Below are 13,286 nucleotides of genomic sequence, written 5' to 3' on the forward strand. Positions count from 1 at the left end.
CTGAGGACAAAGTGTCCCTGTTCCCACAATACCAAAGTCCCTGGATAGCAGCAGTAATCTCCAATGGCTGATTAGTGGTTGAAATTGTTAGGCAGAACCCCCAAGAGAAGTCCACTGGTTGTAGCCAACCAGATGGAACTTAGCTCTTAGCAGACAATGTGTGACTAAAAAAGGAGAGGGACTGTCTACCAACGAAGTCATTGTTAAATGCTTTTCTCTCTTAGTTCTCTGCACATTTTTTTCTTGCCTTGTAGCCTTGTAATTAAGCCCACACATATTTTTACTAGGGTCTCTGTCCGTACATTTCTAGATTGGCCAGGTCTGGGGAACAGAAACAGCAAAATGAATTGGTAACATCCTCAGATGACAGAAATTATTTATTTACTTTGTATCCCACCTTTATCCTCAATGGGGACCCAAAGTGGCTTCCATCATTCTCTTCTCCTTTTTTATCCTCGCAACAACCCTGTGAGGTAGGTTAGGCTGAGAGTACGTGACTGGCCCAGGATCACCCAGCAAGCTTCCATGGCAGAGAGGGGATTCAAACCCAGGTCTCCCAGTTCCTAATACGACGCTTTAACCACTACAGCCCACTGGCCAGTATCACATCAGATTGCAGGTGGGGGATACCGCTCTTTAAATGCTTCTTTTAAAAACTGAAAGTAGAAAGCTAATACAACATAGAGAAGACTGGACAATAACCATTCTCAGCTAGGTGGTACATCCCCATTAGAGGTGTGAAGTGGTACAGTCATCTGCTGAAGCTGGAGAGTGAGAGATTCAAAGCAGATAAAAGGAAGTAATTCTTCACACAATGCATAGTTAAATTGTGGAACTCCCTGCCCCAGGATGTGGTGATGGCTGCCAACTTGGAAGGCTTTAAGTGGGCATGTTTATGGAGGAGAGGGATATTCTTGGCTACTAGTAAAAATGGATACTAGCCATGATGCATACCTATTCTCTCCAGGATCAGAGCAGCATGCCTATCATATTAGATGCTTTGGAACACAGGCAGGATAATGCTGCTGCAGTCGTCTTGTTTGTGGGCTTCTTAGAGGCACCTGGTGTGGCACTGTGTGAACAGACTGCTGGACTTGATGGACCTTGGTCTGATCCAGCATGGCCTTTCTTCTGTACAGTTGATTCCAACACCCCAGAATTCTATCATTTCATTCCCACCTCATTCTGCAGCAGGTGCAGACCAAGCCACATCAACAACTTGAACAGGGACGGGGTAGGTGCGTGATGGGGGCCAATTGCCTTCAAGATAACAAATGTTTTTGAACTGATTATCTGGCCAATACTTGGGGCCAAACTAGACACGATGACATCCACAGTTCTAACCTGTGGATGCCGCCATCAGTTTGAAGTGATTTAAAAATACTGTGCATCAGGCTGAGGCACTCTTATTTCCTGCCACCGCCTTTTCAAGTGCCAAAATGGCCACACACACCCCACGCGGCTGCTTTGGCAGTTGAAAAGGCACATGGATGGAGGGGACAAGAGTGCTCATTTTGCCCCTCTATGGGCCTGATCAGGATCAGTCTCATGGCATTTTAAAATCATTTTTAAAATGGCAGCTGCGTCCATGAGTCAGACCTGTGGACGCCATCGTGTCTAGTTTGGCCCTTGTTCTACTCTGACCACAGGAAACTGAACAAGTTTATAAGCCTGCATCTTAGTACTCAACTTCATCTTTCTTCCTTATTAGAAGAAAAAGAGTTGGTTTTTATATGCTGATTTTCTCTACCTTTTAAGGAGAATCAACTGGCTTACAATCTCCTTCCCTTCTTTTCCCCACAACAGACACCTTGTGAGGTAGGTGGGGCTGAGAGAGCTCTAAGTGAGCTGTGACTAGCCCAAGGTCACCCAGCTGGCTTCATGTATAGAAGTGGGGATACTAACCCACTTCACCAGATTAGAGTCCGCTGGCTGCTCATATGGAGGAGTGGGGAATCAAACCCGGTTCTCCAGATTAGAGTCCACTGCTCTTAACCACTACACCACGCTGGCTCTCCTTAACCTTAAATGTTTGCCTGCTCTAAAAAAACAAAACAAAAAACACTATATTTATTGGTTTCTTCCCACCCTGTCCTCTGAAAGATCCCAAGGGATCTCTTGTACTTCCTTTACACATAGGCCAGGGGTGGGGAATCTTTTTTCTGCCAAGGGCCATTTGGATATTTATAACATCATTCCCGGGCCACACATTCTGGCCCTGGCCCCTTTAACCCCTCCATTGTTGCCACTTCCGCCCCCAGCCCTCTTGTAGTACAGAGGAAATACGCCCGGGTGGGAAAGGGTTAGCATAGTTTCTTGGGCGGTCCTAGCAGCTTCATAGCTAATGACTCTTCTGCAAGGGGGAAAGAAGGTTCCTTTTCTAGGCAAAACAAACTCACATCCACCTTGAATAGAGGCTATTCCTGGCCACAGGAGGGGACGGATCGCCAGACTTAGATCCTTCTGAGCTAGAGATCTGCCAGGACCCATGAGGGCCAGACCAAATGATTTCGCGGGCCTTAAACGTCCCCCGGGCCTGACGTTCCCCACCCCTGACATAGGCTTTGCAAGGCTCAAATGTTCTCCCATCAGCAGGGGAAAAGAATAGGTACAGGCTGGTTTATACATGCAAATAATATCTGTTTATTTGCTTTATAGTCCAATTTTTCTCACTGAGACTTGAGGTGGATTACAAAATTTATTGCAAAATGTCAAACAATGCAAACACTTTATTACAGAAATTAGAAAACAATCAGTAAAAAGATGCATACAATAACCAGTGTCATTAACTATAGATCAATGCCATTTTACTGTTACATTTTATTACAGTTGCTCACTATATTCATGATCCCTTGCCACTGAATGTGTGTGTGAAGAGAGTTCCCTGGAAAGTATTGCCCTTGATCTGAGATTTTATCCCTGCTATTAGATCTAGGATGGCTCACTCAAACATTTAGGCCATTATCTGACGTGGCTGTTGAAAGTAATGAACGGCTGATGGGTAAAGCAGCCTTTGGGCTTCTGAAAACGAATGGACCCTATGCCATTTAAGGAGGGACCAAAATTGCTAACATGCCTCACCAGCGATCTCCTTGCTCCATTCTCCCCATAGCTGCTGACTCTTTTAACCACAAGAAGTTCTTTGAAATGGTGGGACTTAAAAAACTCAGCAAAGGAGATGTGGAGAAAGTTTTCCACATTCTGGACAAAGATCGAAGTGGCTTTATTGAAGAGGATGAACTCAAGTAAGCAAAACCAGCATTTCTCTTACCTTTTATGCGAGCTGAAAAGTGAATTGTAGTACTATGCAATAGAGAATGATCCTACAGGGCAACAGCTATAATGTAACCTGGTGGCCACAGGCAGGAAGCCATTGTGTACATAGATATTAAGTTACCATTCCCATTTAGAGGAAATGTGATAGTTTGCCCATGTGCTTCAAAAACCATCATTAGCAAGATGATGCAGATAACGCCCTTCGGAAGAGTAGAAATTTTTAATCTGAAAAGGATTGTTGCTATCCATGCTTTAGCCTCCAAAGATGGTTTAACAAATTCCAATTGTATTGCAGGACCAGAAACACACATTGGCAGATTTGATACTGATCCAAAGAAAGAAACTAAGGGGGAATCATAATGATCATTTACCTTGGCTTCCCTATAACAATTTTTCCTGACTTTGAATGAAATAGCCTTCCCACCTCCCCTCTATTTAAAAGGCTGCAATTCTGTGCACAGTTACATGGGAGTAAACCCCAGGAACTCAGTGGGGCTTACTTTGAGTAAACATATGTAGGTTCAGGCTGCCTGAATTTATGAATATCACAAGTTTTATCAGCTATCTGCATGGCTAGAGGTTACCCATATGCCAGTGCACGTCTACTGCACTAACGTAAATTGATGTATTTTTTTATACTTTTAAAATTTTATTACTCAATATATATTTAAATACATTCCTCAGTCAACTGACGAACTGGAGAACGCTCTAATTGCCTGTCTTCTAATTTTCATAAACCTCTTGCAGCCTATACACACTTACTAGGGAGCATGTCCCAAGTCCTGAAATTTCATTTTTGCTAAGAAGTATGCCAGTCTATTTTTCAATACATTTGCTAGTATTTGAGGTGCCAACACTCCTTTGTTTGTTTCTAGTTATGAGTGAAGGCTTAAGTCCTTACAACAATGTGTTTTGTTTCAGAAGCACCAACTCTTAATTTACTGTGAATTTTGCACACTGTATTTCTATTGATATGAACACAGCAGACATAAACGTAATTAACTGGGAAAGCCATGGTATTTATTTCTAAGTAGAAATGCAATGTTGAATTGACTTTGATTTTGATTAATTAGACTAACCAATTAAAAGCTTTTAGAACAGTTAAAAGATGACCATTATTTATTTGGCAACAGATTTTTAAAATGTATGTGTGCATGCCTGCACACCCACACATGCTTATAACAACTGGTGGCAGGCACCATTGTAAAAAAAGCATATTCTTTCTTGCACAGGAGGAAATGGCTCTTTTTAAGATAGTTCCTTCTCTGAAATGAGTGTGCAGCATAAGAAACTGTGAAAAGGTCAGGATTAGGTTTTGTGGTAGTAAAAATTAGAAAATGTGGCCATCAAAGTACAAAAACCTGAAGGCTGAAAAATAAGTTTGACTCGTAGATCCAAAGAAAATTTGTCAAGGCCTGGCATGGGTGGCTTTAAAGTGAGATTAGGAAAATTCATAGAGAATAGATCCATCAGTAGCTACTAGTTGTGATAGCTAAATATAGCCTCCATGTTGAGGGGTAGTATAGCAGAGACAGTTGCTGAAGGGAAGTAATAATGGACACGATTTGGTCTCTGCATGTGGGCTTTACAAGTCAATTAAAAATGCCATAACAAAACCAGAAGCTGGAGCAGTTGGACCATTGATCTGATTGAGCAAGGCTCCCACATAGTTAAAAAGATGTTCTAGGGTATGATAGAAAAGTAACAAGCATGCAGTTTGTGGTACTTTTAAAATGGAGTATAGGAAATGTTGCAGATATAATATGAATAGATTGAGCTTAATAAAAAAAAAAGATTTAGTAAAAAGAGAAGATACGGCATCTGATGCCTGCCCTGACCTTGTAGGTAAAAGAACTGTGTTCATTGAGGGAGAAGGAAAGATCTTAGGATCCTTTGCATATGCTCAGATGCACTTGCTTAGGATGGCACTATAAGATAGCAATCTTAAGCAGGTTTATTCAGAATCCTGCTCAGACCTAGTCAATGGGGCTTACTCCCAGAAAAGCGTTTTTAGGATTGCAGCCCAAATCATGTTATAAACATAACATAAACATAACATAAGCCCCCAATTTGGAGCTGCTTCACTTAGTGAACAGTTGGGTAGAATACTGCCTGCATGTTTTGTTCCCTTGTTTCCCTGTAAATAAAAGGGCTATATAGTTACCTTAAAAAAGAAAGATGATAATTCAAGGGCTATCTTTATGCAGCCCAGTGACCCCTGCCCCCACCAAGCGACAGCTGCCTGCATTAGCTATACACATGGAGAGAGAACTTCAAAGGAGAGAATTCTCAAAAGAGAACAGGTAGAAGAATCTGTAACAGTGCTCAAAATAACCACTGAAGCATCTGAAATGGGGCTTTCCCTAGTGAGACTTTCTTCTACCTGAAGCAGCTTCATGTGACAATTCCTTTCCCCTCCCCACAATGACTTTAGTAAGGTCACCCATACAAGAAAGGACCGGGCCAAACACTCCTGGCCAGACTCTCTCTGTGCCAGAGCTTAGTTATGATTGGATGAGGGTGAATAAACAGAATTCTCAACCCAGGCAAGAAGGAAATAAGTCGTTCCATAGAGAAATGCTGGCTTTTACTGAGGGGGGGAAATCATACTCCCCCTTAAAGAGCAGGCTTGCAGTTTGGGAGTGTTCCTGCATACAGCACAGCCTTTCGATACTCAGACGGCAGCCGTGGCCTGGAGAACATTCCCTCCGCTACGGGTGATCTCAGGGGTGAACCTGGCCGGCCACTGGCATCCTGGAGCAAGCAGAGCCAAGCCCCGGTAGCTCTGCTGGCACTGCAGGTGCCACTCTGCTCAGAACTGGCTGACTGTGCCAGTGAAGGAGGAGGCAATGGGTGAGCCAGTACTCATTGTAGGTACCTCTGGCCACGTCTGAACGGAGCAGCCCCTGTTGTACTGGCTTGTAGAAGAACAGGGGCCATTCAGACCAACTGGCTGTTGGGCCATTTTAACTACTCAGTCCACTCCAGCTGATCTGCCATTGGTGCTTTTTCTTGCTCGCTGAGAATCTGTCAGCTATCATAAAAACTTCTTAACTGGGCTTCTATAATGTGTTTTACATGGGATTGCGAACAACCACCAATCCTTTATAAACTGTTCCAATTGCCAGTTTATTTCCAGGCTAAATTCAAGGTGCTCTTTTTGACCTTTAAAGTCCTATATGATATACAGTGAGGGAAAAAAAGTATTTGATCCCCTGCTAAATTTACCCGTTTGCCCTCTGACGAAGAAATGACCAGTCCATAATTTTAATGGTAGGTCTATTGTAGCTGTGAGAGACAGAATAACAACAGGAAAAACCCCAGAAACCCAGAAGACAAAAGTCAGAGATTGATGTGCATTATAATGAGTGAAATAAGTATTTGATCCCCTATCAACCAGCCAGATTAGGGTTAGGGTTCTGCTGTCGACAGAAGCAATCAATCCATCAGATTCCAAACTAGCCACCATGACCAAGACCAAAGAGCTGTCCAAGGATGTCAGGGACAAGATTGTAGACCTGCACAAGGCTGGACTGGGCTACAAGACTATTGCCAAGCAGCTTGGTGAGAAGGTGACAACCCTAACCCTAACTGTCAACCTCCCTCGGTCTGGGGCTCCATGCAAGATCTCATCTCGTGGAGTTGCAATGATCATGAGAACGGTGATGAAGCAGCCCAGAACTACACAGGGGGAACATGTCAGTGATCTCAGGGCAGCTGGGACCATAGTCACCATGAAAACAGTTGGTAACACACTACGCTGTGAAGGCTGAGATCTTGCAGAGCCCGCAAGGTCCCCTTGCTCAAGACGGCACATGTACAGGCCCGTCTGCAGTTTGCCAATGCACATCTGAATGACCCAGAGGAGAACTGGGTGAAAGTGTTGTGGTCAGATGAGACCAAAATCGAGCTCTTTGGCATCAACTCAACTCGCCGTGTTTGGAGGAGGAGGAATGCTGCCTACGACCCCAAGAACACCATCCCCACCGTCAAACATGGGGGGGGGGACATATTATGCTTTGGGGGTGTTTTTCTGCTAAGGGGACAGGACACCTTCACCGCATCAAAGGGACGATGGACGGGACCATGTATTGTCAAATCCTGGGTGAGCACCTCCTTCCCTCTGCCAGGGCATTGAAAATGGATCGAGGATGGGTATTCCAGCATGACAATGACCAAAAACACACGGCCAAGGCAACAAAGGAGTGGCTCAAGAAGAAGCACATTAAGGTCCTGGAGTGGCCTAGTCAGTCTCCAGACCTTAATCCCATCAAAAATCTGTAGAGGGAGCTGAAAGTTCGAGTAGCTACACATCAGCCTCGAAATCTTACTGACTTGGAGAGGATCTGCAAAGAGGAGTGGGACAAAATACCTCCTGAGATGTGTGCAAACCTGGTGGCCACCTACAAGAAACGTTTGACCTCTGTAATTGCCAACAAGGGTTTTGACACCAAGTACTAAGTCATCTTTTGCAAAGGGATCAAATACTTATTTCACTCATTATAATGCACATCAATCTCTGACTTTTGTCTTCTGGGTTTCTGGGGGTTTTCCTGTTGCTATTCTGTCTCTCACAGCTACAATAGACCTACCATTAAAATAATGGACTGGTCATTTCTTCGTCAGAGGGCAAACGGGCAAATTCAGCAGGGGATCAAATACTTTTCCCCTCACTGTATATATCCGCCCTGACCTGGATAGATAGCCCCATGCTAGCCTGATAAGGGCAGATCTCAGAAGCTAAGCAATGTCAGCTCTGGCTAGTATTTGAATGAGAGACCTCCTAGGATTACCAGGGTCGTGACGCAGAGGCGGGCAATGGCAAACCACCTCTGAATGCCTCTTGCCTTGAAAACCCCACCAGGGGTTGTCATAAGTCATCTGTGGCTTGGGGAGGCATCTGTGAAAAAGCCTTGTTATCATGCAAGAAAACAGTGTAATAATGTAAACAAGTGCACCCATATCCATTCAGCCATATCCAACCAGCTCACCAAATTATCCTGATATCCTGCTGAGCTGGATGTCAGCCAAACCAGCAGGTTCTTGAGCATGCCTAATTTTAATACCGAATGTTTTTTTCCCAGCTTGTTTTATGAAGCTTTCATTCTCTCGTAAACCACTTTGAAAACTTTTTGATGAAAAAGCTCTCTCTAAATATACAATGAATGAAGGAATGAATAATTAAATAAAACTGCATAATTCAATATGAGCTCTCCTGGATCAGTTTCTTACTTTCCCTCTTCTCCTCTGTAGGTTTGTATTGAAGGGCTTTGCTGCTGAAGGCAGAGACTTATCTGATAAAGAAACGAAGGCATTCTTGGCTGCTGGAGATAAAGATGGAGATGGCAAAATCGGCGTTGATGGTAGGTGTCCTGTTGGGGAGTTTAAGCTTGGTACCAGGAAGGCAGTTTTAAACGACCAACACCATGAACAATCACAAAGTTGTCACTCCTGTTGGTGGGTGGTAGAGACAATACCATGCCCCGCCTCCTCATCCCCCAACAGGGCAAGGCCAGCATCCACTAGGCCCAGTGGAGAGACTGCCAGGCCTTACAGAGCTGCCCACCAGCCAGCTGATCAATGGCAGCTGGCCCTGTAAGAGTCAAATATCCCCTGACATCTGGCTCTTTGACAGCCAGCAGTCTGGCAATCAGCTATTGGGAAGGGGTGTAACCAGGCATAAATTGCTCAGGAGGCACTGTTGCTCCTTCAAAGGCCGGGCCACAGCCCCATAAGGCTACAGGGTAGAGGGAGGCCGCTGAGCCTGATGAGATCCTGAAAGCTGCTGCCTGTCCAAACAGAAAATATTGACAATAGAGTCGCCAATATTGATAGACAAATGGTCTGACTCCATGTAAGGCATGGGCGTGAGAGAGAAACAAAGCAGCCTGTAAAAACAAATATCTAGCAAGCAAATGCATTCTAGATAGCCTCTAGAATCTGAAGTCTAGATCATAGGAGTAATGGGGAATATCCAGAGGACCAAGGGTTCAAATGTAAGAGAGACCTCTACAAGGAATCATGGAAAGGAAGGGAAGGGCACTCAGTTAGGACATTCTTTGGCCATAGTGCAATAGCCTGACACTGCTGAATTCTGGGGCTGGATACTGGAGCTAAGGGCAAGGCAAATAGGAAGGTTCTTCTCTAGCCCTTAGCCTGAGGAGTACAATGCAGGAGGATGGTTTAACCTCACCAGTTTTTTTCCTGCTTTATATGGAGGAGGGTTTTTGTGGGGGAGAGGGAGGATCCAGACTAGAGGATACACACCTCCTGGCATTCATGCCATGATCCTAATTTCACCCACTAACCCCACTAAATTGCTAGGGAGTGCAATGGACTGGAATAACCCTGCGTAGAGTTGCACTGTTGGATTGATGGAGACAGAGGAGAATGAGGATTGGGGGATTCACATTTGACATCATGCATCCTCCCCAGTCTTCATCTACTTTGAAGTTCTGTTGGGTGGAAAGGCAGCACAAAAATGTTTTAAATAAATAAAATAGGTTAGGCTAAGAGATACTGGTTGGCTGATGTTCACCCTGTGAGCATTATGGCTGCTCAAGGATTGGAACCCAAGTCTTGCCAGTCAAAATCCACACTCTGGCTCTTACACCAAACTGGTACCTTTTGTAGGTGTATAGAGGAGGGAATTTCTGCCAATTTTCTGACCCTCTGAATTCCAAACTGCACAAGTCAGAAGTTCCTTTATCTGAACACAGGCATTTATGGCATTCACTCCCTTATAGCGCAACTATAGTGAGCCAGCATGGTGTAGTGGTTAAGAGCAGCAGACTCTAATCTGGAGAACCAGGTTTGATTCCCCATTCCTCCTTGTGAAGCTTGCTGGGTGACCTTGGGCTAGTCCAGTGGTCGGCAAACCGTGGCTCCCGAGCCGCATGCGGCTCTTTGGCCCCTTGAGTGTGGCTCCCCGCCTCCCCACCCCCCATCCGTTGGCTGAGTGGCTCCTCCGCATCCCCACGCCCAGCCAGGCAGAGGCGCCGCGCTCCCGCCGGGCTCCAGCGCGCCCCAGGCGGGAGGAGGCAGCAGGCGAGCAGGAGGCGGCGCCCCCCTCCCCCGGCCTCCCCTCCTCTCTCTCTCTCTCTCCCCCCGGCGGGGAGGGATCAGAGGCGGTGGGGAGAGGCAGTGGCCGGCTGCCCAGGCTGCTGCTGCAAGGGGGGGAAAGAGGCAGGCTCCGCCTCGCGCTGGGCCGGAGCGGGCTGCGCGCCCTGTACGCTCCCGCCGCTGCCACCTCACCCAGCCGGCCTGGGAAGGAGCCAGCAGGCGAGCGGGAGGCGGTGCCCCCCTCCCCCAGCCTCACCTCCTCTCTCTCTCTCTCTCTCTCTCTCTCTCTCTCTCTCTCTCTCTCTCTCTCTCTCTCTCAGGCAGGGAGGGAGGGATCAGAGGCAGCGGGGAGAGGTGGTGGCCGGCCGCCCAGGCTGCTGCTGCAAGGGGGGGAGAGGCAGGCTCCGCCTCGTGCTGGGCAGGAGCGGGCTGGGCGCCTCATGCGCTCCCGCCGCCACCGCCTCACCCAGCTGGCCCGGGAAGGAGGGGAGGGCGGCGGCAGTGGGGCGTGGGGGGGGGAATCCCTCCCAGAGTGCAGAGCAGGGCACCCATTGGGTGGGGTTGGGGGGGGGAGATAGCGGCAGTGACGGGGCGCGATTTGCACGAGATCACTCCGGAGGCATTGAGTCGGTGGCTGCTGTGTAGGGGCTGAATGGGAGATACAGCATTTGTTAAGGGCAGGCAGACACTGGGGCTCCTTCCACCCCCCTCCCATTGCTAACCTAGTAGCAAAATCTCAGTTGCAGGAGTTGGGTGACCCTAATGGTGTTATTTATGTTGATGGGGCTTAATAAAAGCGAGCTGAAGGCTCCATAAATAACTGCAGGGTGGGGAAAATGATGGGGAAAGCAAGCTGATTTCCTGCCCCCTCTTTCTTCTCCTTTTATTTGTTTAGGTGGCTCTCAAAAGAAATCTCAATCGTTGTACTGTTGATATTTGGCTCTGTTGACTAATGAGTTTGCCGACCACTGGGCTAGTCACAGTTCTCACAAAACTCTCTCAGCCTCACCTACCTCACAAGGTCTCTGTTGTGGGGAGGGGACGGGAAGGTGATTGTAAGCCAATTTGATTCTCCTTAAAAGGTAGAGAAAATTGGTATATAAAAACCAACTCTTCTTCAAACATCAGTAAAATCAGAGATCTGTTAACTGCATTCAGAGTCACAGAAGAACTGACAAAACACTGGCAGTGTATTGCTTTATGAGCCTCAGTGTCGGTATGTGCATTTGTCCTGGGGGCACCCCACTTGGGAGCAGCTGGCACAAGAACCGGACTTTGGACCAGGACCCAGTATGCACCCCCTCGGAGGACACATGGTGTGGGGGTGTATGATATGTGGTGGTCCAAACTTTATTTTGGGGTGCGGAGCTTTTAAATTGTCCTCAATGTCATCCAGGAACTAGGAGATTTGAATAAGGAACTGGGAACCAACTTCAGCCTCCTTGAGTCTCAGTGAGAAAGGTGGGTGAGAAATGAAGTTAAATGAACAAACAAGGGAATGATCCTGCTCTCACAGCCTCCAATGCGGCACATGCTGTTTCACCACTGACCTCCTTCCTCCTCACTTCTATCTCCCCTCCAGAATTCACAACCTTGGTGGCTGAATCATAAAGGCTTTGGCCAATCTGCACCCTTCACCCACTCTTCGCCGCCTGATTTCAACTGTTCTCTGCTGACCTCCATAGTTCCTCTTCTGTTTATTTATGTTGTTTTATACTCCAACTCTGTTCTCTGCAGCCCTGTAACACTGTAACTGTGCTGAAAGATGCTCTTAAAATAATAAAGGTCACATCAATCGGGTCACATCAGTCTCCATTCTCCCTGCCTTTCAGATGCACCTTTTTTTTTTTCAGTTTGCAAAGGACAATGGAAGGAAATGGAATTGGGCTCCTCTTCTCCTGCTCTAGTGCAACAGAGTAAAAGATAGGAAGCATTTACCAACATTATTTTAGCAGGAATATGCCAATAGTAAATAATGTACTCTCCTCTTTCTGCTTTGAGGCATGACTGATTTCCTGGATAGATGACATGCATCTACTCTTAGCCTTGACAAATCTCTAGGGATAGCAATTGCACAACTTTATCTGGCAGCCACTTTCTTTGATTTAGCAGTTCTGAAGGCTGTAAAACATTTCCTAACAGCCAGCCTCAAATTTTCCCCAAAACATTTTTAATGCTCAATAAATCTTTCCCTATATATCTGGCCCACTTGGTTCATCAAATGTAATGCAATATTTTGACGAAACTACACAGTACTGTGTTGATCAGATTCAAAAATTGTTTCATAAGTGGCTGTAGCGCAGTCATTTCTAGGATAGACAACACCACTAGTCAGTAGTTTTGCTCAGGAAATAAAATGATTCATGGACAGAAGACATGACGGGAAGGTAAACAGCTTACCTGAGATCTTTGTAATACTGCTTTGTGAAAAATATTCAGTTCTTTCCTGGCTTTGTTCTGTGTCCCGTGGCACAGGACAAGGAACGGGATGCTTGAGGGTAGGGGATGAGGCAGGGCTACCAACCACACATGGTGCAGATCCTGAAGGCTGGTCTCGTTCTAAGACTGGTGCAAAGAACAATGGTGCAATTTGGTGGGATGCTGAAGGGCGTATGAAGCCAAATGGAACAGAGCTGCCCTGTGGCGCAGCTAAAACAACTAGCCAGGATCAGGCTGCCCACTGAAATGAAGACAAGGCATTAAACATTTCTGTTTAAATGTGGAACAGGTTGTTGTGAGTGCTATGCCAAGCCGTTGCACCAAGCAAGCAATAAAACCATGCACCACAAGCCAATAGAGCTATAGTTGTTTGGGAGTTTTCCAGCCCAGGGCATGTCCCCCTTCCTGTGCCTTTTCTCCTATAATTGTCCTGGCAGCTCAGAACATTATGGCTTCTCTTTCATCCCAAGAGGCAGGGATAGAAGTCCAAAGTTCAGGAAAGTTAGAAT

The 13,286-nt window shown here is 46.2% G+C and overlaps 2 protein-coding genes across 2 annotated transcripts in view; both read left to right on the forward strand.

Annotated features, from left to right (window-relative positions):
• The window catches only part of PVALB (parvalbumin), a 179,728-nt gene extending 167,590 nt beyond the window's left edge, over nucleotides 1–12,138 (forward strand). The window contains exons 4-6 of the mRNA XM_056847386.1: nucleotides 3,113–3,245; nucleotides 8,530–8,639; nucleotides 11,921–12,138. Coding sequence (XP_056703364.1) covers nucleotides 3,113–3,245; nucleotides 8,530–8,639; nucleotides 11,921–11,949 — 272 coding nt within the window. The 3' untranslated portion in view covers nucleotides 11,950–12,138. The remainder of the gene's footprint in view (nucleotides 1–3,112; nucleotides 3,246–8,529; nucleotides 8,640–11,920) is intronic.
• The window catches only part of IFT27 (intraflagellar transport 27), a 195,563-nt gene that overhangs the window by 145,710 nt on the left and 36,567 nt on the right, over nucleotides 1–13,286 (forward strand). The gene's annotated exons all lie outside the window — the stretch shown is intronic.

This window comes from Euleptes europaea, chromosome 3 (genome assembly GCF_029931775.1).
Source record: "Euleptes europaea isolate rEulEur1 chromosome 3, rEulEur1.hap1, whole genome shotgun sequence".
NCBI lineage: Eukaryota > Metazoa > Chordata > Lepidosauria > Squamata > Sphaerodactylidae > Euleptes > Euleptes europaea.